The sequence below is a fragment of the Oryctolagus cuniculus genome, chromosome 2 (assembly GCF_964237555.1).
Source record: "Oryctolagus cuniculus chromosome 2, mOryCun1.1, whole genome shotgun sequence".
NCBI lineage: Eukaryota > Metazoa > Chordata > Mammalia > Lagomorpha > Leporidae > Oryctolagus > Oryctolagus cuniculus.
Window position 1 is genome coordinate 134,462,170 of NC_091433.1, and position 20,419 is coordinate 134,482,588.

General features: G+C 40.4%; 1 protein-coding gene across 1 annotated transcript in view; it reads left to right on the forward strand.

The window, feature by feature from the left end:
- The window catches only part of DNAAF10 (dynein axonemal assembly factor 10), a 24,831-nt gene extending 4,738 nt beyond the window's left edge, over positions 1–20,093 (forward strand). Inside the window, exons 2-8 of the mRNA XM_002709829.5 lie at positions 3,411–3,511; positions 5,835–5,965; positions 8,972–9,073; positions 12,513–12,628; positions 13,299–13,433; positions 16,033–16,130; positions 19,136–20,093. Of these exons, the coding sequence (XP_002709875.3) occupies positions 3,411–3,511; positions 5,835–5,965; positions 8,972–9,073; positions 12,513–12,628; positions 13,299–13,433; positions 16,033–16,130; positions 19,136–19,343 (891 nt within the window). The 3' untranslated portion in view covers positions 19,344–20,093. The remainder of the gene's footprint in view (positions 1–3,410; positions 3,512–5,834; positions 5,966–8,971; positions 9,074–12,512; positions 12,629–13,298; positions 13,434–16,032; positions 16,131–19,135) is intronic.
- Positions 20,094–20,419: the final 326 nt, after the last annotated feature.

Consider the following 20,419-nt stretch of genomic DNA (forward strand, 5'->3'; position numbering starts at 1 on the left):
CTCTTTTCTGTTTTCTTATTGGTGTGTTCATATGCTAGTATTTGTTATTACTTTATTTTTAAGAAATGTATTTATTTATTTGGAAGTCAGAATTACAGAGAGAAAGGGATCTTCCATCCGCTGGTTCATTCCCCAGATTGCCACAACGTCCAGGACCAGGCCAGACTGAAGCCAGAAGCCAGGGGCTTCATCCAGGTCTCCTGCATGGGTGGCAGTGGCCCAAACACTTGGGCCATCCTCTGCTGCTTTCCCAAGCCATTAGCAGGGACCTGGATCGGAAGTGCAGCAGCTGGGACATGAACCAGTGGGCCATAGGTGATGCCAAGGGGTCACAGGAGACAGCTTTATCAGTTACATCACAATGATAGCCCCCACTTTATAACAAATAAGCTACAATTTTATTTGAAGAAAACTTTAAAAATTGAGAAACGCAAATCCATTTTGTTTTGGGTGCATTTTTAAATTACCCTATTATTTCATGTTGGCACCAAAAAAATCAGTGTGTTCTCAAGGTTTACAAGCAGGAGCTAGGTACAGGAGTAACACGGGGAGGAAAGGGTTACTGAGTGAAGTCTTAGATGAGCTGTGTGCTTACCATAGGGAGTGAGAACTGGAGGTTAGTGCTTACCTCTTTCATGGCCCAGGGAGAAGAAAACCCCTCATCAGGGGTCTCCATGGCATAGAAGTACAGGAAGCAGGTTGCTGTAGCCACTTGGGAAGACCGTGAGCAACCAATGTTCCATGCTTCTCTGAGAAGGGTTTTTCCAGAGGGTTGTTTCAGTAGGTGACATGAGTGCCCCTGCAGTACCTGATCCTCAATGCCGTTGGAACCACGTTCCTGCCCGTCAGGACCGCCAGCTTCTTGCCTCAGAACTGGAAAGCCATTGTCAACTCTTTCCGTGTAGAGCTGGGCAAGGCCCAGGCCCCATGGGAGACAAATGGGAGCCAGGGCTTGGTGGCCATTCCATGAATGGGCGTAGCCGGGACTCTGAGTTAACCCTAGAGCTGTGTCCTCAGAGTGACAAGGGCTGTACCACTAATGAATTGTTTCAGGTCCTTTAATCCTGGGGAGAGGGGAGCAGAACAGAAGTAGTATGGAGCTGGCACCTGCTTTGTTAAGTTGACAAAATGTTGATCCTCCGTGTTGCTCTATTTCAAGATACTCTTTGATGAAATTGGGAAAATAGGCTGGCACCGCGGCTCACTTGGCTAATCCTCCGCCTGTGGTGCTGGCACCCCAGGTTCTAGTCCCAGTTGGGGTGCTGGGTTCTGTCCCGGGTGCTCCTCTTCCAGTCCAGCTCTCTGCTGTGGCCCGGGAGTGCAGTGGAGGATGGCCCAAGTGCTTGGGCTCTGCACCTGCATGGGAGACCAGGAGGAAGCACCCGGCTCCTGGCTTCGGATCAGTGCAGCACACCGGCTGTAGCGGCCATTTGGGGGGTGAACCAACAGAAAGGAAGACCTTTCTCTCTCTCTCTGTCTCTCTCACTGTCTAACTCTGTCAAAAAAAAAAAAAAAAAAGGAAAAGGAAAAGAAATTGTCAGTGTTCTGAAGCAGTGAACAGCCTATGCCATTGCAGACCACTCATGCTTTGAGAAATCAGCATTTGGTGTTTCTGTGCTTCTCAGGAATATAGTCTTTTATCATCATGTTATTGTAGATGGCTGATTTTGTTTACTGGACAATCCCAAGGAGGCTATGGATACTTTATTTTCAGATCTGACATTGTAACTTCTTATTTATCCAGCTCCCAAATAGTGAAAAAGTTCAGTGTCCAGGAGTTTCTAAGCCTTGCACTATATAATGTTATTTTTTTTAATTAGGATAGGAAAGTCCACATATAGTTTGTCTTAGGTTAACTTTCTTTTCTACTTTGAAAATTGCTAGGTATACCCTATATGGATAACATAGCCTATATGAAAATTTTTTTTGAAATTATTTGAGACAGGCTAACCCTAAAGGAAGGACAGAAGATTGGCTCACTTACCAGGGGAGATGCCCTGGAAACAGGAGAACTCTGCAGAAGGAAAAGATTGCAAACCTAAGTGTTTGCAAATGTGTAGGCAAAGGTCTAGAAGAATGGAGATTGCTTCTGGAGTGTTAAAGGGATTCACTATTTCATTGATTTGTTGCATTCGAATTTTTAGAGGGAACAGGTGATACTTTTGTAAACATTAACAATTAAAAATTTTGAAGATTAAGAAACTAAATACAAGGAATAATAATTTCGCCCTGCTGAGACTTTTAGTAATGCAAGTGTGTGTGTGTGTGTGCACGTGTGCATAATGGAAGGTGTTATGATAGTGCAAGAGTGTGGTGTGATGCAATGGCCTCATTTAACTACAAATTCCAAAATCTCCAGGGCCAACTTAGCAGGAAAAGCATCTAGACTCTAAGAGGAATTTTAGTGTCCTTGGCAGGTAGAGTTTGGGGTGGAGAAATTGGAATCAGAAGGTGGGCCAACACAAACTAATGGAAGTGCCTTGATTCGTGTAGGTTTAGAAATCTGTGCATTGAAAAGTGCTCAGAAAAAGTGGGACATTAACATCCTCAGTTTGTATAATTTTTTTAAAGGTTTATTTATTTATTTGAAAGGTGGAGTTACAGAGGCAGAGAGAGAGAGAGAGAGAGAGGTCTTCCATCTGCTGGTTCATTCCCCAAATGGCTGCAACGGCCAGAGTTGAGCCCATCCAAAGCCAGGAGCCAAGGTCTTCCACATGGGTGCAGGGGCCCAAGGGCCATCTTCCACTGCTTTTCCAGGCCACAGCAGAGAGCTGGATTGGAAGTGGAGCAGTGAGGATTCGAACCAGCACCCATATGGCTGCCGGCACTTCAGGCAGTGGCTTTACCCGCTATGCCACAGAGCTGACCCCACATCTTCAGTTTGTAAGGTTCTGCAAGGGAAATTATAAAAGACACATGAGCCGCTTAGCTCTTGTAGCCATCTGGAAGGAATAGCATCTTCCTTATGATCCCCTTTCCACTGAAGATCTTACAGAATATCACCTTAAATGTTGGAACTTCCAGGCTCCTGGCTTCGGCCTGGCCCAGCCCCAGCCATTATGGCCCTTTGCATACTGAACCAACAGATGGAAGATCTCTCTGTAACTCTGCCTTTCAAATAAAATCTTCTTAAAAAGTTGGAAGTTTAATATTTGCTAACCAGTGGAGATGGTAGAGTTGTCAGCATTTGAATGTCTCATCACTGAAGTGAGAGGAAAGACAGAGCTCATTTTGACAGTTATATACTTTGAAACAGTGGAAAAATGACAAAATGGAAATCATGACCATTTTTATTTTTCATTGCCTTTTATATTATATATCTTATATAAGTCCCATAATTGAGCCATTAAAATTGTGGATTATAAATAACTGCTAACATAAATAATGTATCACCTCTTCCTTCCATCAAGATTGAAAAAGCCAAGCCCATTAAATGTGGAACATTTGGTGCAGCATCTCTACAGCAGAGACACTTGGCGACTGGAGACTTTGGTGGAAATCTTCATATATGGTAAATTATTTAATCAGTATCTGGAGAGATGCGATAAGCCATTTCTTCTATAGTCTTACTACTCTTTCCCTGAAAAATAGAATTTTAATTTTTAAATGTTTCTTTCCTTAGTTAATTTTAACTATAAAATATTAGAATTATTTTAATATATGTTTCTGGGTTTCATATTCAAACTTAGTCTTTAAAAAATGCTGAGCTGGAGTAGACATTTGGCCTAGGTATTAAGGTGCCTGTGTTCCACACTGGAGTGCCTCAGTTCCCTTCCTGGGTCTGGCTGTTAACTCTAGCTTCTTGCTGATGAAGACCTTAGGAGCCTTTGGTGATGGCTCAAGTAACTGGGTTCTTGTCTACCTATATGGGAGACCTAGATTGTATTCCTAGTTTTGGCTCTAGCCCTTGCAGGTTGTGGGCATTTGAGGACTGAACTAGCAGATGGTAGCTCTCTGTCTCCTTGCTGATCACGTGGGGGAAAAAAGTATAAGAAAAATACTTATTTTTCTTTAGACATGTTGAATTATTTTATCAATACTTATTATCACATGTGCTGTTTGGTGCCAGCATTTAGTGGTCTTATTTATAAGGGTTTAGTCTCTATCTTTAAGGATACAATATACAAAAATGCACATATATAACATGGAAAAATTAGATTGTTTACATTTCAACAAAAAGATTTGGCATTATAAAATGATTCCTTCAGTTTTTGCTTGTTTTAGTTATTTTTAATGTAGAACTTCCAATACCTTTTAAATTTTGGTTTTTTTAATGTTTTAATAACATCTAAGCACACTATTTTGTGAACACATGTGACAAACAAATCAAAGTAAACCTGTTTAGGACCAGAAAAATCACAATTGTGCAAAAATACCTTTTATTTTTATATCTCGCCTAAGAGTTATTTGTTCATATTTAAATTTGAATGATGAATTAAATTCCCCTTTAATTACTTTTCATGGGAATTATTATTCTAGTTTATTTTAAAATTATTATATAAACCAGAATGAAATGATTTCAATTTCCTCTTGCTTTAACTTTTCAATTAATTAAATCATCACTTACTCATCTGTTCATATATATTTCATGTTATATCATATACTTTGAGACATATTGGGAGAGAAGCCAGTCTGAATGTTATTTTTATAAATAAATATGTTTCAACAAAAGAATATGCAGCAAACATAATGGTTAACCATCTTCCTAATAGAGTTTCCTAGTGTGGAATAGGTATTAACAACTTACTTTCATTCATAAGTCTTACAAGTCTTATAATTCCATGTTTATAAAAAGTAATGTTTTAAAATCTGAAAAAAATGATAAAACAGACCAGAGTCCTGTTTAGTCTCTTGATGCTTTCATGATGATGGCACAAGGTAAGTGTCATCTCTAAACTAGGTTGAAGAAGCACTGATCTTTGATTAGTGAGAATTTACAAATAAATTGTGGCCTAATAATACATTGGGATCACATTTCATGAGTAATCACACTCTTTTTAAAAAGATGTATAAGTTTTGGAATCTGACTGACTGTGGGAAATGTGAATAATAGGCTCCCATAGAAAATTGAAATAGGAAGGAAACACCGGGAGGCAAGAAAGGTATGGATGAGTGCAGCCTGGCCAAGTGCTCATCACCTTCCCCTGCAGTGTAGAAGCAAGCAGACAGGCTGAACACCTTTCCTGAATGCCTCTCACTGAACTATGAAGTAGGCAAAGGTCAGCCTGGCCTGCTGTTGTATTCGTTGTAAGCAGTATGATGAGACGTTGAAATTCATACTGTGTCAATCTGGAAAATCAATAAGAAAATAATAATGCACAGTGAAGGAAGAAACATGTACAACATAGATAGTACTCATATCCTTCAAAAGGGGTTCAAGGTCAAGCCACCCAGGCCTACTTTGGAAACAGCCTAAATCACTTTGGATGCACTCCTTGTTTGAAGCACTGGTTATCAAACTTCAGGGAACCAGCTAGTCAGCAGCCTGGGGACCATCCTAGAGATCCTGACTGATTATGTCTAGGGACAAGCCTGTGAACCTGAAGTTATTAACAAGCCCACCTGGTGGTTCCGACGCGGAAGTCCTAGATAGATCCTCTCTGAAGAGCAGTAGGTAAAATGGGCTCAGGCATGTGAGTTCCAAGCTTAATAATCACAGTTCTCACTGGGCACTTAAAAGACACTTAAGTGGAAAGAAAAATTTAGAAGTATGTAAGTTACCTTTGTGGCAGAACCTTTATTTTTAAACAAAAATCCGGGTATGATGTGTGTTCTTATATTTTATTAGTGGAATTGAAGGTTTGTGTAAGTAAGAGGCTGTGTTTGTTGTCTAGGAATTTGGAAGCCCCAGAGGTGCCAGTGTATTCGGTAAAGGGCCATAAAGAAATCATCAACACCATTGATGGGGTGGGTGGACTGGGAGTCGGCGAAGGAGCCCCTGAAATTGTGACTGGCAGTCGAGATGGTGAGTCGATGTAGTCTGTGCGTCTAAAACGAAGTCTCTGTGCAGCCTGCTGTCCATATGGCAATCCCCTCCCCGTCCCTACCACATTGCCTTGACCATGACATCAACAGTTTTGCCTCTGCTCTTTTCATAGGCAATTTGGATGGCGTATCCCTCAGTCGTTTCAGACTTTGGGGCATTTTGAGATAGAGGCATATAGCACGCACTATTTTAGTACCAAGTTAGTTCAACTAACAATGGTAGTTTGCTCTGAACCTTGAAGGATTTAAAATGTCTTTACAGGTTTTTGAGGCAGCTGACGATATAATGTGGGTGGCAGCTTTTCATTTTCTTTTTTTAAAAAGCAGAATTAGTACTTGTGAAAATTGTCATATTGACAGCTGGTTGGAAACTGAGGCTCCGAGCTCCCCGTGCTGGGTGTGGTAGAGCCCTCCAAGGGCGCTCCGAGCTCCCCGCACTGGGCGTGATAGAGGGCACTCCTGGCCTTTTTCATCTGCTGTGGCCAGTACTGGTTGGAATGACTGTGACCAAATCGCAGTTTGTATGGCTTCGTGAGGGATGCACGAGAGACTCGGTACCTTGGTTGGACTAGTTTTTTAACAACTATTCAAGACCATGAGGAAACTGATTTAAAATATAAATATATCATTTTAAAATAGTTAACAGCAGTTGTGTTTTAGAAATCAGTTGTTCTGGACGGGGACTGTAGCATAGCAGGTTAAGCCACTGCCTGCAATGCTGGCATCCCATATGGGCTCTGATTTGAGACCTGGCTGCTCCACTTCTGATCCAGCTCCCTGTGATGCACCTGGAAAAGCAGTGGAAGATGACCCAAATGCTTGGGTCCCTGCACCCACATGGGAGACCCAGAAGAAGTTCCTGGTTCCTGGCTTTGGACTGGCCCAGCCCTGACCGTTGTGGCCATTTGAGGAATGAACCAACTGATGGAAGACCCCTCTCTTTTTCTCTCTCCTCCCTCTCTTGGTAACTCTGCCTTTCAAATAAAGAAAATAAATCTTTAGAAAGAAAATAAATCTTTAAAAAGAAAATCAGTTGTTCTTCCAATCATAAAAGCAATATGGAACATAGAAGGCAAAATAATACTGAATTTATCACACTGCCCCAACCATTAGATTTTTATTTGCCTTTCCAGTTTTATATACCATTTTGTATATTTAGCAGTATGAATATAATTTCATATCCTTTTTGATTTAATGTTTTGTCATGTATAAATCCTGCTGTTTCCAGTTTTCGTATTATTTTAAGAACTATAATATTCCATTATATGACTGTGTCAATGTGCTTACCCATGCCACTGTTGGTAAGCATTCAGTGTACTTTAAGTTTATTGTTTTGTGAGACTGGTTTAAAAGTAATGAAGAAATGATTGTTGTCATTTATGTAACTCTTTTGGAATAAACATTTTATGGTTCTTAAAATTTAGTGTTAGACTTTCCAAAGTATCTGTGACGTTGTCAGGTACAATACATGAAGTAGATTTCCAACCTCCCCTAGTAGCATTGATTTCCTTTTTTCCCATAATTTTATAGATAAAACAGTACTCCATTCTAACTTGTATTAACTTTTGTCTTTGTTTGTTAGTTGGTTTTGGCTTGTGAGTTGTCTGTTTATATTCTTTGTTCATTTAGCTATTGGACACTTACTGTACATCTTATCAATTTGTATAAACCTTACAGTGTAAGATAACCTCTTGTTAACATTTGTGAGAAATGTTTTTCTTCTTAAGGCAGCCTTTTATTTTATTTTTATTTATTTATTTTTATTTTATTTTATTTTATTTATTTGAAAGTTACAGAGAAAGGTAGAGACAGAAGTCTTCCATCTGTTGGTTCACTCCCTAGATGGCTGCAATGGCCAGAGCTGTGCCAATCCGAAGCCAGAAGCCAGGAGCGTCTTCCGGGTCTCCCACGTGGGTGCAGGGACCAAGGACCTGGGCCATTTTCGACTGCTTTCCTAGGCCATAGCAGAGAGCTGGATGGGAAGAGGAGCAGCCAGGACTAGAATCAGCACCCATATGAGATCCAAAGCCAGGAGCCAGGTGCTTCCTCCTGGTCTCCCACATGAAGTAATTCTCTATTAAAATAATATTAGGATAGTACTCTATAGAGTATTACATGAAGTAATACTCTAAAACCCCATATAGAAACCATAGAGTAAACATTAGAGTATACTCATTTGTGTAAGAAACGTTGGAGCCTTGTGTAAGAAAGGTTGTGGCACAGCAAGCTAAGCTGCTGCCTGCAATTCTGCCATCCCACACTGGAGGGCCAGCTCGAGTCCCTGCTGCCCGGCTCTGGATCCACCTCCCTGTTACTGTGCAGAGGACGCCTGCCTCCCTGTTACTGTGCAGAGGACGCCTGCCTCCCTGTTACTGTGCAGAGGATGCCTGCCTTCCTGTTACTGTGCAGAGGATGGCTCTTCGGGCCCTGCCGCCCATTTGGGAGATCCTAGTGGAGTTCCTGGTTCCTGGGTTTGGCCTGGCAAGATTATCAATCCATCCATCCATCTTTCCAGCTATCTCTACCCCCCACCTCCCCTTCAAATCAAAACTGACCTTTAAAAAATAAAATTTTAAAAAGCATCAGTGATTACACAGATAGTAAGGAAAAAATTTTAAAATGACACCAGTATAATTCTAAATAATACATTAGTTTGTTTTAGGCTCAAAGAACAGAGGGCATGATTTGAATTATGTGACATTTGTGTTTGCCTGATCAATAGCTTGTAGATAACCTAGGAACAGCTGTTGCTTTTCTGTGTGTCCATTAATTTGGCAATCAAGTCAGACAGTAACATAGGAGTCATATCTTTGATATCAAATACATACTTCAAACTAATTAGAAGTTGGAGAAACTAGAATATTTTTCAGACGTCATAAACATCTGTACTGTTGCCATGTACACAGGGGGCCATAGGAAGAGAATGTGGGAAAGAAACATGACCATTCCCGAATGCATTTTGCCACCTTACTTTTATCCATGACAGGAACTGTGAAGGTGTGGGACCCGAGGCAGAAAGATGACCCTGTTGCTAACATGGAGCCTGTACAAGGGGAACACAAGAGAGACTGCTGGACTGTGGCGTTTGGTGAGTTACTGAGCAACGCTTGGGTTTTAAGGATCAGATGGTGAAAGGTCCACAGCCTCAGAAGATTCCTGATCGTCTCTGGACAAGCTGTGTTGTGGCTATTCTTTCTAATTTAAAAAAATTCTTTATTTCCTATTTATTTGAAAGGCAGAGATACAGCCCTGCTGGTGCGTACTCTGGGAGGCAGTGAGTGATGGCCCCAGGGCTTGTTTGGTGGACTGCTCACAGAGTATAGTGAAGCAAAGAGTGAATGGCAGGCTCCACTATTTGCTGGGACAAGCTACCCACCTCACTTCTGATGCTTGGTTGTTTCATCTACAAAATGGTGCTAATACTAGAATTTACTTGATGGTGTTACTGTGAAAACTGAAAGTGTACACATGTTAGAATCATGCTTGCATTATGAAGTATTCAAAAACATTTGTTGTTAATAAAATGTGCTTCTCTGCCGTGATGCTGACTCTGTAGACCTCAGAACAGGTGCAACTTCCACCACACAGACACAAAGCCGGGACACACGCGGCACTGTTTTATACGGCACATCTTCAAATAAAGAGTTTTGTTCAGATTAAAAAAATAAAAATAAAAAAATAAAATGTGCTCTGTTTAGACAGTATTAACCTAGTTTAGTGCCATTACTGGAGCTAAACAGAATCTCAGATGCATATGGTAACCTAATCTTGTATTAACATTTTTTTTTTAAAGATTTATTTATTTATTTGAAAGGTAGAGTTACAGAGAGAGAGGGAGAGAAAGATCTTCCATCCACTGGTTCACTCCCCACATGGCTGCCAGGGCCAGGGTTGGGCCAGGCCAAAGCCAGAGCCAGGAAGCTCACCTGGGTTTCCCACATTGATGGCAGGGGCCCAAGCGCTTGGGCATCTTCTGTTGCTTTTCCCAGGTGTGTTAGCAGGGAGCTGGATCAAAAGTGGAGCAGCTGGTGTTAACCCAGTCTAACCTACTGCATCAGAATGCCAGCGCCTACATCACATTTTTTATAGAATATGTGGTTTTTTAGGAAATAGTTACTCCATTGCAGAATTATTTCTTATCATTTTGATAACTATTTCTCTATTAATATACTCAATATTAACTGATAGGGCTCTAATTGGCACTTGCCCTTGAAAATATGCTACTGCCAAAATTAAATTCCTTTTTGATGCTACAAGATATGGGCCATAGAATTTTCTTCCCTCTTTTTCTTAGTATTATTATCTTACATAGATAATTGGCATTAAGAACAGGATTTATCCTGGACTATTTTTAACTTTTTAATGTTGCTTTTGGGCTGTTATTGAATCAGAAAAATTTCATATTTCCAATTTTTAAAATAAGTTATTATATGGAGATATGAACTTAAAATGTATGCACTTTGGGGAGAAATTTCAGGGTCAGTATTTAGAATGACCATTTTAAAATTGGTGTCAGAATGGAAAAGTAATTATCTTTGGACTTGTTAAAACCTTTTCATTGTTGATCTCAGGGTTGTAAGTATAATTTGAACTATAGGACATTAAATTTTTAAAAAGTCCATTAATATGACAATTTTTTATGAATGCCAACTATGTACAAGTTACTGTGTGTGTGCAAATGTGAAACAAACTTATTTTAACCTCAAGAAGCTTATGGTTTAGAAAAGAGGGCCTGATGTTTATGTGAAGTGTGATAAGAGGAGGCAGGGAGAAACGCAGAAGGAATCCAGAGAGAGGTGACTGGGCAGGAAGACCATTTTGAGTCCGGACTAAAAATACACAGGACTTCAACCACTGAGCAGTGCTCAAGAACATAGGCAGAGGGAATGGTGGGTGGAATAGTCTTAGGGATGGTGCTGGACCCTCGCCAGAGGCATTTGAATGGCCCGGAGGTAGCTGTGAGCTTGCCTGGGGTTTTTGCATAGATGAGACGTGATCCAAGCTGTAGGAAAATTAACTGGTGATGTATCGCGGGGAGAGATGAGTGGCACAGGGGATATGAGCTCTGCACTTTTTGTGGTATTCCAGGCAAGACATAGGTTAGAAGCAACAAGACTGGAGCAGAGGCGAGGAGTCAGAAGATAATGTGCGTGTTGTGGCAGAATAAATACAATTTGGCATTTTCTTTTTCCTTAATACAAGGAACAAGGGAAAGGATTTGTCCAAAATGACTGAATGTTAAGTCTGGTTGTCCGGTGAATGATGTTATTGATTGATGTTAGTGAGTTCCCAGGGGTAGGGATGTTTGTAAGGAAAGGCAGAGTTCAGATTGGTGCCTGAGAGTATAAGGTGCCCATGGACTAGACAGGGGGAGTTCACCATGGAAATTCTGGGCTGGAGTTTGTGAAGAAGTTGGAGCAGCAGAGAACCAAGGCCTCACACAGGGACAGGGGCCACCCTCTCACTTAAAACTCTTTCCTCATCAAGAGGAACTCAGGGACTAAATGCTGGTAGGATGAATTTAGGTATTGATCATCCACATCACTAAAAATATGTCCCAGCATGCCTTATCTTTCAGATCTCCTGGCAGAGACAGAATAACACTAGAACAACATTTTGCAAAATAAGTTTTAAAGTAGTTGCTGTTGGCTTTCAAATATAGTTACTGCCAAAGAAAGTAATGAGAAACAGAGCTGTTTATCCTCCCACACCTCCCTCTATGTTTAAATGTATGAGGGTACTTCAAAAGTTCATGAAAATATGGAATTAAGGGTGAGTGTTTGCACAATGGGTTAAGCCTCTGCTTGGAACACCTGCATCCCATATTGAAGTGTCTGGGATTTAGTCCTGCCTCAACTTCTGAGCTGACTTCCTGCTGATGCACCCGCTTAGTAACAGATGATAGCCCAAGGCCTTGGGTTCCTGCCACCTCCATGGAGACCCGGATGGAATTCCAGGCTCCTGGCTTCCACCTGGCACAGCCCCAGCTGTGGCAGACATTTAGGGAATATAGATGGAAGAGCCATGTCTCTCTCTCTCTGTCTCTCTCTCTTTCTCTCTCATGACTTTCTTTCAAATAAATACATAGGTAAAACTTTTTTTTTAATACAAAACAAAAACATTATTTTGGTGCAAAAACTTTTTGAGATCCATGCATACCATATTTTTTTTCATAGCATGCATGTTTCATGGACTTTTGTAGACCCCTCGTAGTTGAGCTGCTCGTCTGTGAATATTTAGTATATGGAGAGCATGTTCTTTCAACTTAGAATCTAGTAAATACTTTCACATAGCTCTTCAGTAGAGATTTTCAGTGAATGAGCTTTATTTACAAAAAAAGGGCCATTAGATATCAAATTAGTAACCTTGATGTCCCAGTATGGCTGATAAAATAGGATTCCCATCCAGTGTGAGTTTTAAACATCTTGTTTTGCTCTGAGTTTTCTGTACAGTTTCATAGAACACTTTTTTTGCAGCATTTATGTTAGCATGATAAAGATCTGAAATGTTGTTATCTTGATTTCCAGGCAATGCTTACAATCAGGAAGAACGTGTGGTTTGTGCTGGCTATGACAACGGGGATATCAAACTCTTTGACCTCAGAAATATGTCATTACGGTGGGAGACAAACATCAAAAATGGGGTAATTGCATTCTAGTGCTTGCTGGTTTCTTTGAGCATGTCATCAGCCACCTCTGAACCACTACAAACAGAAAGTAGCTCTATTAACCCATCTCATCAACCCCTCTGCCAACGGTTCTTAAGCTTTTGGGGTCAGACTCCTTTGAAAATCTATAAAAACCATGAGTCCTCTCTTCGGAAAGTGAACACACACCCTGATCCTGTTTGTACAGTGCCAGGGAGTGACCTGCCCCTAAGAGCTTTCTGTGGTCCCTCTGGGTCATGCAGTGTGCTAACAAAACGAGCAACCGAGAGGCCTTCTCTTGCTAGGTTCAGGAAGCCAGGAGTAGCATTAGCCTCCCTGAGTACCCTCAGGTTTTTGGTTCCTGAGTTGTGCACCTTTGGTAGAGAATGTGGTTCCTTCCTGAACTGTCTAAAAGAATGGAGAAAGCTGCATTATGACTTTCCAAATGCACCCACTGAACATGGGAAGGCAAGATGGCTTTGTTTATTAACAGGGGAGAAATTTCTTTACACTAACAGTACTGGCAGTATTGATTGAAAAGACAGAATGGTTGTTTAAAAAGTGCTTTCACATGATTTGATCATTATAAAGCTCTTTTACTTAGCTTCAAAGAGCCTCTTTTGTAAAAATGAGGAGACTATCAGTAATAAATATGTTCTCTTTTCAGGTGTGCAGCTTGGAGTTTGACAGAAAAGACATAAGTATGAATAAGTTAGTAGCTACATCTCTGGAAGGAAAATTCCATGTTTTTGACATGAGAACACAGCATCCAACCAAGGGTTTTGCCTCTGTTTCAGAAAAGGTAAATATGAGGAAAAATGTCTTTCTATGAAGAGGAGTGATGGCTTGTTTTAGATGGATAAATAGAATGAGTCACCAAGGTTCCTTCCAGGTCTTTATGTGAAGGAAGCTATTTTTGATACATTCTTGTGGGATCTTGACAAGTTTTCTGTGCAAAGAGTACTTTCCCAAAGTTTATCAACTTTAGACTTCTTGAATAAAGATCTTAGTTAGCTAGGAATCTGATTTTGCAGTATAGCAACAATTACAAAAAAAAAAAAAAAAACTAGCTAAGGTGAAAAATTGGATCGCCAAAACCCAACCTGATGTTTTCTGATAAATACGTGTTTGTTCTGATACCTAATTCTGTATTTTTCAAAATAGATCAGTATATATACATTATGCTATTTCATCACATTTTATTTTTTAATGTTTTTTGCTGTTTACATGAAATTATTTACAGAGCTCATTTCTGTAATTGATACATAGCAGGTGTTCATAAATGCTTATTTATTTCTAACATTGCTTTGTTTTAAATAGCAGTCAAGGTAGTTTACAGGGAAACCTGGCATTGCAGCATTGGAAAAACAGATGAGGAAAACCTGACTACAGGAAAATACTAGTTAAAAACCAAGAAAACATTATGGGGGGGAAGCCATTGTAATCCATAAGCTGTACTTTGGAAATTTATATTCATTAAATAAAAGTTAAAAAAAAAAAAAAACAAGAAAACAGTGAAGGATCACATAAGATCGATGCTGAAATGTCCTGTCATTCGCAAGAGGTGGGCTGGAACTGCGACTCGAGCCACACATATAAGTAAAAGATCAGTTAGAGATTGGTAGTTTCATGTCAAGAAAAAAAATCAGTTGCTTAAGAAGTGAGACTTTCCTCCCTTACTCCCTCTCCTGCCTCCATGGATTCATTAGGATGTCTCAGATCTTCCTATTTTATCTTATTATTATGTATAAATTACCATCATTGCCTGATGAACTGAATTCTTAACAAGTAGCTATAAATTATAATTTTTTGCCTTTGTCATTGCAGAATATATTAACTATCTAGCACCAATATACAGGACTTTACTAAGTTGTATTCCATATATAATTTGCAGCACATTATCTGTAATAGTAACCTCTCGAAAATTTGATTGTTATTTTTAGTTAATCCAGTAATTGCTAAATCTGTCATATAAGTGACTCTCATATATGTTAAGAGGTCATTTCCCTACTTGCTTTTAGTGTTTTTCTCAATTTCCAGAAGAAAAAGAGAAGTTAAAGAAAAGACAAAATAAGTTTCAATAGCTTAAGTGGAATCACTTGGGAATTCTCATGCACGTAAAGTGTGTTTTTTGAAGTATGTGTTTTTATCTGCTAATGCAAGTTCTCTAGAAAGACTTAAGATCAAGTGTCAAGGCTGATCACTAAGATGTGAAGTGTGCAAGTGTGGCTTAGATCAAGTCAGCCAGCCTCACTGCTTGTGTAAAATAGAAGTCATTTACTCATTCCCCTCCTTCCTTTCTTCTTCTTTCTTTCTCTTCCTCCCTCTGTCTTTTTTTCAAGTTCCTCCACGGTGAATATGGCATTGCTAGGATGGATTTACTGGGCTACTGTTGAGGTGCTGACAAAGTGCTAACCTTGCTGTTTTTTAATCTTTTAGTTTAATGTGACCGCTAAAGGCATTGACTTATTATGACTGTAAACAGTGTCTTTAGTCATTGTGTCCCTTATCTTGAAGACCAGACAAGCAAATGCTAATACAGTGAAAATATTGTTCTGGGACCTCCAAGGTAAAATTCAGCCTGTAACTGGGAATGTTGTATGTTCTCCACGCAGTTCTGCCGTGAAACTAAAGACTTGCAGGAATTAAAATTCAGATAGGCATTTGGCGCAGTGATTAAGATGCCTGCATCCCATATTGGAGTACCAGGATTTTTATCCCAGACCCTCTTCCCCCATTCTGATCCGTTTTCCTGCTGACGTCAACCCTGGGAAGCAGCAGGTGGTGGCTCCAGTACTTGGGTCCCTTCTACCTACGTGGGAGAACCAGGCTGATTTCCAGGCTCCTGGCTTTGGCCTGGTCCAGCCCAGGCTCTTGGAGGCATTTGGGGAGTGAACCAGTGTTTAGGTCTGTTTTCCCTCTCTTTGTCTGTCTCTTTATCTGTCTCTTCCTGCCCCCTCCCCACCATCTGCCTTTCAAAAAAATGAAGATAAATATAAAAGTTTAAAAGATCCAGTCTTCATTTTTTCCTTAAGAAATTTTTGTAGTTTGAGTATTTTTTCCCTCAATCTGAGCTGGAGATATTTAAAGGTATAAAATCTACCTTCATAATTTATATGGTACTGTAAACTTCAATGGACTTTTATCTTTCTTTTGTTTTAATCAAGCAGCACTTTGTTTCGTAAAGCAATAAAGAAAAATGGTGCTCTTTCTAGTTTCTGATGGGCCCCTATAAATCTGTGTAGCCATTATAAAGAGACTACCCAGAAAAAAAAAAAAAAAAGGCTTACTTATTTCTATAGCAGCCAAAGGTGTAGTAGTAAAAATGCTTTATTCCCAGGGCCTCTCTTTGAAGGCACCATTCAGCATATAAACCAATGTGTCCCTCTCATCCTGTTTAGGCCCACAAGTCTACGGTGTGGCAGGTCCGACACCTGCCGCAGAACAGGGAGCTCTTCCTGACGGCCGGGGGCGCGGGCAGCCTTCACCTCTGGAAATAGTGAGTGTCTGCCTGGGGCCTTGCTCCCTTTGCGGTTCCTTGTGGGTGTGAAGTGGGATTCGATTGAACCTTTTTGTCTTGTTTCCTCCTGTGCCTTGCTTCGTTTTGGTATGATTTTAAATTCCATGATGTTACATAACTATTGTTTTGTAAGCTTTTTTTTCCCTTTACTCAGTCTTTATTTCACACTTAGTAAATATTCACCTTCTTTTGACACACCAAATATATTTGTCATTACTTTGTGTCTTTATTGCAGAACAAGAAGCAGTTCTTTTCATAGATTTTGAAATCATAATTTTTGAGAATGTGACAAATCTGAACAAAGACTTTTGTCAAATATTGTCTTCTAGTTATTAGAGCGTTACCCTAAGAAGATAGGCAAGGGATGGGAACACTTAGCTTACAATCCTGATCATTCCCCTGGCTAAATGCAGGTAACATCATTGTCATAGAAGCAAAGCATCTCCAGGACCAACCTCTCACAGGGTTTGCTTTCTGCTTCAGGGCTGTTCCCATACCCTGTGCCCTGAATACTGAGGGCCCTCACGTGGTAGGTACTAGGTCAGCTGCTAGTTTTAAAGACTTAATAAAAATTGGAACGTGAATGGTATTTCTGAATACTTTTATTAATGAAACAATATATAGTTGGAAGGGGGAAAAAAACTGAAATCTTTCTCTAAAATCACTCAGGAAAAACAAACACAGAAGCCGATAAACGAAGGAGTTTTCAAAAATAACGTTTGGCTAATGATGTAAGAAGAAAGCTACCAGCCTTACTATATCTGGGGTTTTTACATTTACAGAATCCTTCTCTATCTGTTAGCTCCTTTTGAAGCTAGGAGAGGTTCTGAAACACTCTCGGAAAGACCTTGTTAAAGTATGTAGGGATCCAACCGACTCAAAACACTGGGAGTGCCTGCTTTAGATCAGAATGAGGAGGTTTCCGTGGGCAAGAAAGGAAGGAGAAGTGTTCGGAGACTGGGCCAGGCACGCAGGCCGTGTGTGAATTCCCCTTTTCCAGGCGCTTTGCCCCCGAGCTTCCCTAATGAGTCCATGCTTCCCCCGCCCCTGCCAGGCTCCGCCAGTGCCTCTAGGTGACCCGTGCAGCGTGCAGCGGCATGCCACTGCTTTACAGTCTCCAGGCTGAGTACTTGAAGAACAGGTTCCAGTTTGCTTTGTAACCCACACAGGAACACATTTTCAAGCAGAATAATGAATTTTGTGATCTCAGTAAAGCTGGCTCTGTGTGAAATTAGAAATGAGACATTTATCTCAACGTGAACTTTAGTCCTTCCTGTGATGAATGGCTAGTCTAATCTTCACATTGGTTTGGAGCTTTGCTGACAAGGGTTGGGCCAGTAAAGAGAATTGGTTTAAGAAAAAAATACTTAGCTTTGTTTCCATATACTGGTCTGCCTTGGTGCTTATACAATTAAATTATAAATATTTATTAAGCACTTTTTTTAAAAAAATTTATTTTATTTTTTGAAAGTCAGAGTTACAGAGTCAGAGAGAGGGAGAGAGAGAGAGAGATCCTCTGGTTCACTCTCCAAATGGCCACAATGGCCAGAGCTGGCCCAGACCGACCCAAGCCAGGAATCAGAAACTTCTTCCGGGTCTCCCATGTAGGTGCAGGGGCCCAAGCACTTGGACCACCCTCTGCTGCTTTCCCAGTCCATTAGCTGGGACCTGGATTGGAAGTAGAACAGCCGAGACTCGAACTAGCACCTATATGGGATGTCCACGTTGCTGGGGTCAGCTTTACCGCTACGCCACAGCACTGCCCCCTCTATTGAGGGCTTTAAGAATTCCTAGAAGAGCTCATCTAGTTATTCAGCATTTGTTTCTTTGAATGATCCCCAATATGCTGATTCTTTTGAGTATTTGAAACACAGATGCACACACACACACACATACCTTTAAGCTAATAGAAAACAGAGATTTTTAAAAAGTCTTTATGTTATCTTTTAAAGACTAAATAGCTACAGGCTTTACCAGGAGGTATCCGAAAAACATCTGTAGGTAGACTATTTATTCTTTCAATCAAAATAATTTGCAGGCTCTAAGAGGGCAAGATTATCTAATACTAAGTTATCTGCCTATTGCTTCTCTTACCATTTTTGCTCTCCTTGCTTGCTTTGTGCCTCTTAAACTCTTGTCCTTTACGAGCATTTTGGTGTGAAGGAGGTGTCATAATGGATGCGTAGGAGCTTGGAAAGGCCTTCTGAGGAGGGGTCCCTCCATATCCCACCAGCTCCTTCTGTATCCCACACCTCTTAAAAAGAGGGCTGTTTTTTCTGTCTCCCCTCTCAGATTGGTCAGACCAGGTCATGTCAATGAGTTGTTACATTTCAGCTCTTCTTACTTTATACATTTATATCTTCAGCTGAAAAAAATAAGCCAATGTTCTCAGAATCGTTTGTTCCTTCTTTGAAGCAATGATGTTTAAAAAGTCTAAAATCTACACCGAGCAGCAGCTTCCCACATAAATGGTACACAGAAGGTCCTCAGGTTTGGATCTGTAAGGTGGAGCTCCACTGTCAGTTTCCATTCTGATAGATGAGGTTCCGTGGATGTTACCACAGCTTTCGTTTTGCATATATTGTTTGCCTGTGCTGAATAGCAATCCAAATTTAGAGAAGAATTACAATGAAAGGTTATTAACAGCACCAGGTACATTTGTTAAAGAATGCTAGATCAACCTCACATTCTTTAATATTTTCATATTAAAAAGAGAAAATGCAGGAAATACAGGTGTATGTTGAATAAAAGCAATATCTAGAGGATTTTAGTAAAACTAACCCTTCTTTGTGAGATGTTTTGGGGCTTGGGTTGAGGATGGAATAGTGTCTTTTTATTTGCATACAACTCAACAGTATAAAGATTCTTTATTAGTTACAGTAACCAACTTAGGAATCAAAATAGTGTCATTGAAGTGTATGTGTCAAACTGGAATGGTGAATGCGAGGATTGATCTCTCCTGACCGCTTCAATCTTGTTTTCAGCGAATACCCTGTTCGACGGTCAAAGAAAGATTCTGAGGGAGTAGACATGGGAGTTGCGGGCTCCGTCAGCCTCCTGCAGAATGTGACGTTGTCGACCCAGCCCATTTCCAGTCTGGATTGGAGTCCGGATAAAAGAGGCCTCTGCGTCTGTAGTTCATTTGACCAAGTGGTGAGAGTACTGATTGTTACAAAACTCCACACACTCTGATCTGAAGACTTCGGACTTGAAACCTTCCGGAGGGACGTACATGGAGTTTAAGATGTGGATCTTAATGCTGGGCTCCCCTGACCTGCATTGACCAGATTTGGATTTGGCTCATGAACAAAGGCCCCAGATGCAAACCTCCAGGCCAGCCCCAGCCTGACCCTGGGTGTGCTCGTGAGCGTGCCACACGCTGGCTTGCTGTCGTGTATGGGAACCCCAGGACCAGGTCTTAACCCCATCTCCATTTCCAATACAAAGTCAGTAGTTGTCAATATTTCAACATGTTTCAGGTTTACTCTGTGTTCCACATTTTATCCTCACACTGGCGGTGTGTTTCAGTGTTGATAACGTGATGCTAGGAATCACTGCATTTGGTTTCGAGTAGTTTGCCTTGGGAAAAAACTGTGAGTTAACCTCCATTACTACATTGTAAGAGATTTTAGTGTCAGCGAGCTTTATTTTATAAAATACCAAAGTGGAACTGTCAGGCTGTGTCCAACAGTATAACTCGAAATGAAACAGTGATTTACAAAGGCCTGTCTATTACCTGCAATACAGGAGTGAAGTCAGTAGCAGTTTTGGTTATTGATTACTGCATATGAAGGTGAGATGTTCAAGATTATGGGAGTTTTGTAGGCCTATTTTTGGCCAATCTTTTTTAATATATTCGATGACTATAAACTTGTGTTTCTGAAAGCTATGGAAGCTTTAGTTCTGTTAATATTGTTAATAAAGTCAATATCATCACTTTTATTTGCTTTATAAGTGTTTAATGAGAACTTCTTCATTCACTTTTTTTTTAATGATCATTGTATGCTTACTAGCTAAGCCCCTGAAGCACAGAGTTTATCACACTTCTGAAATTTCCTCTTCCCCACCTGCATTCAAGAGGACAGAGCCACCTAGAACATTTGTCACATGGAAAGTTTTGGTTATGTCAGGGGTTCGGGGAGAGTCATTTGTTTGGACTGTTCAGTTCAGAAGATGAGCATCAGTTCCCCAAATATTTTATAAAACAATGCTGCTCTCTTATCATAAAAGTAAAAATTAATGTGAACTTACAAAAAACCATATCGCTG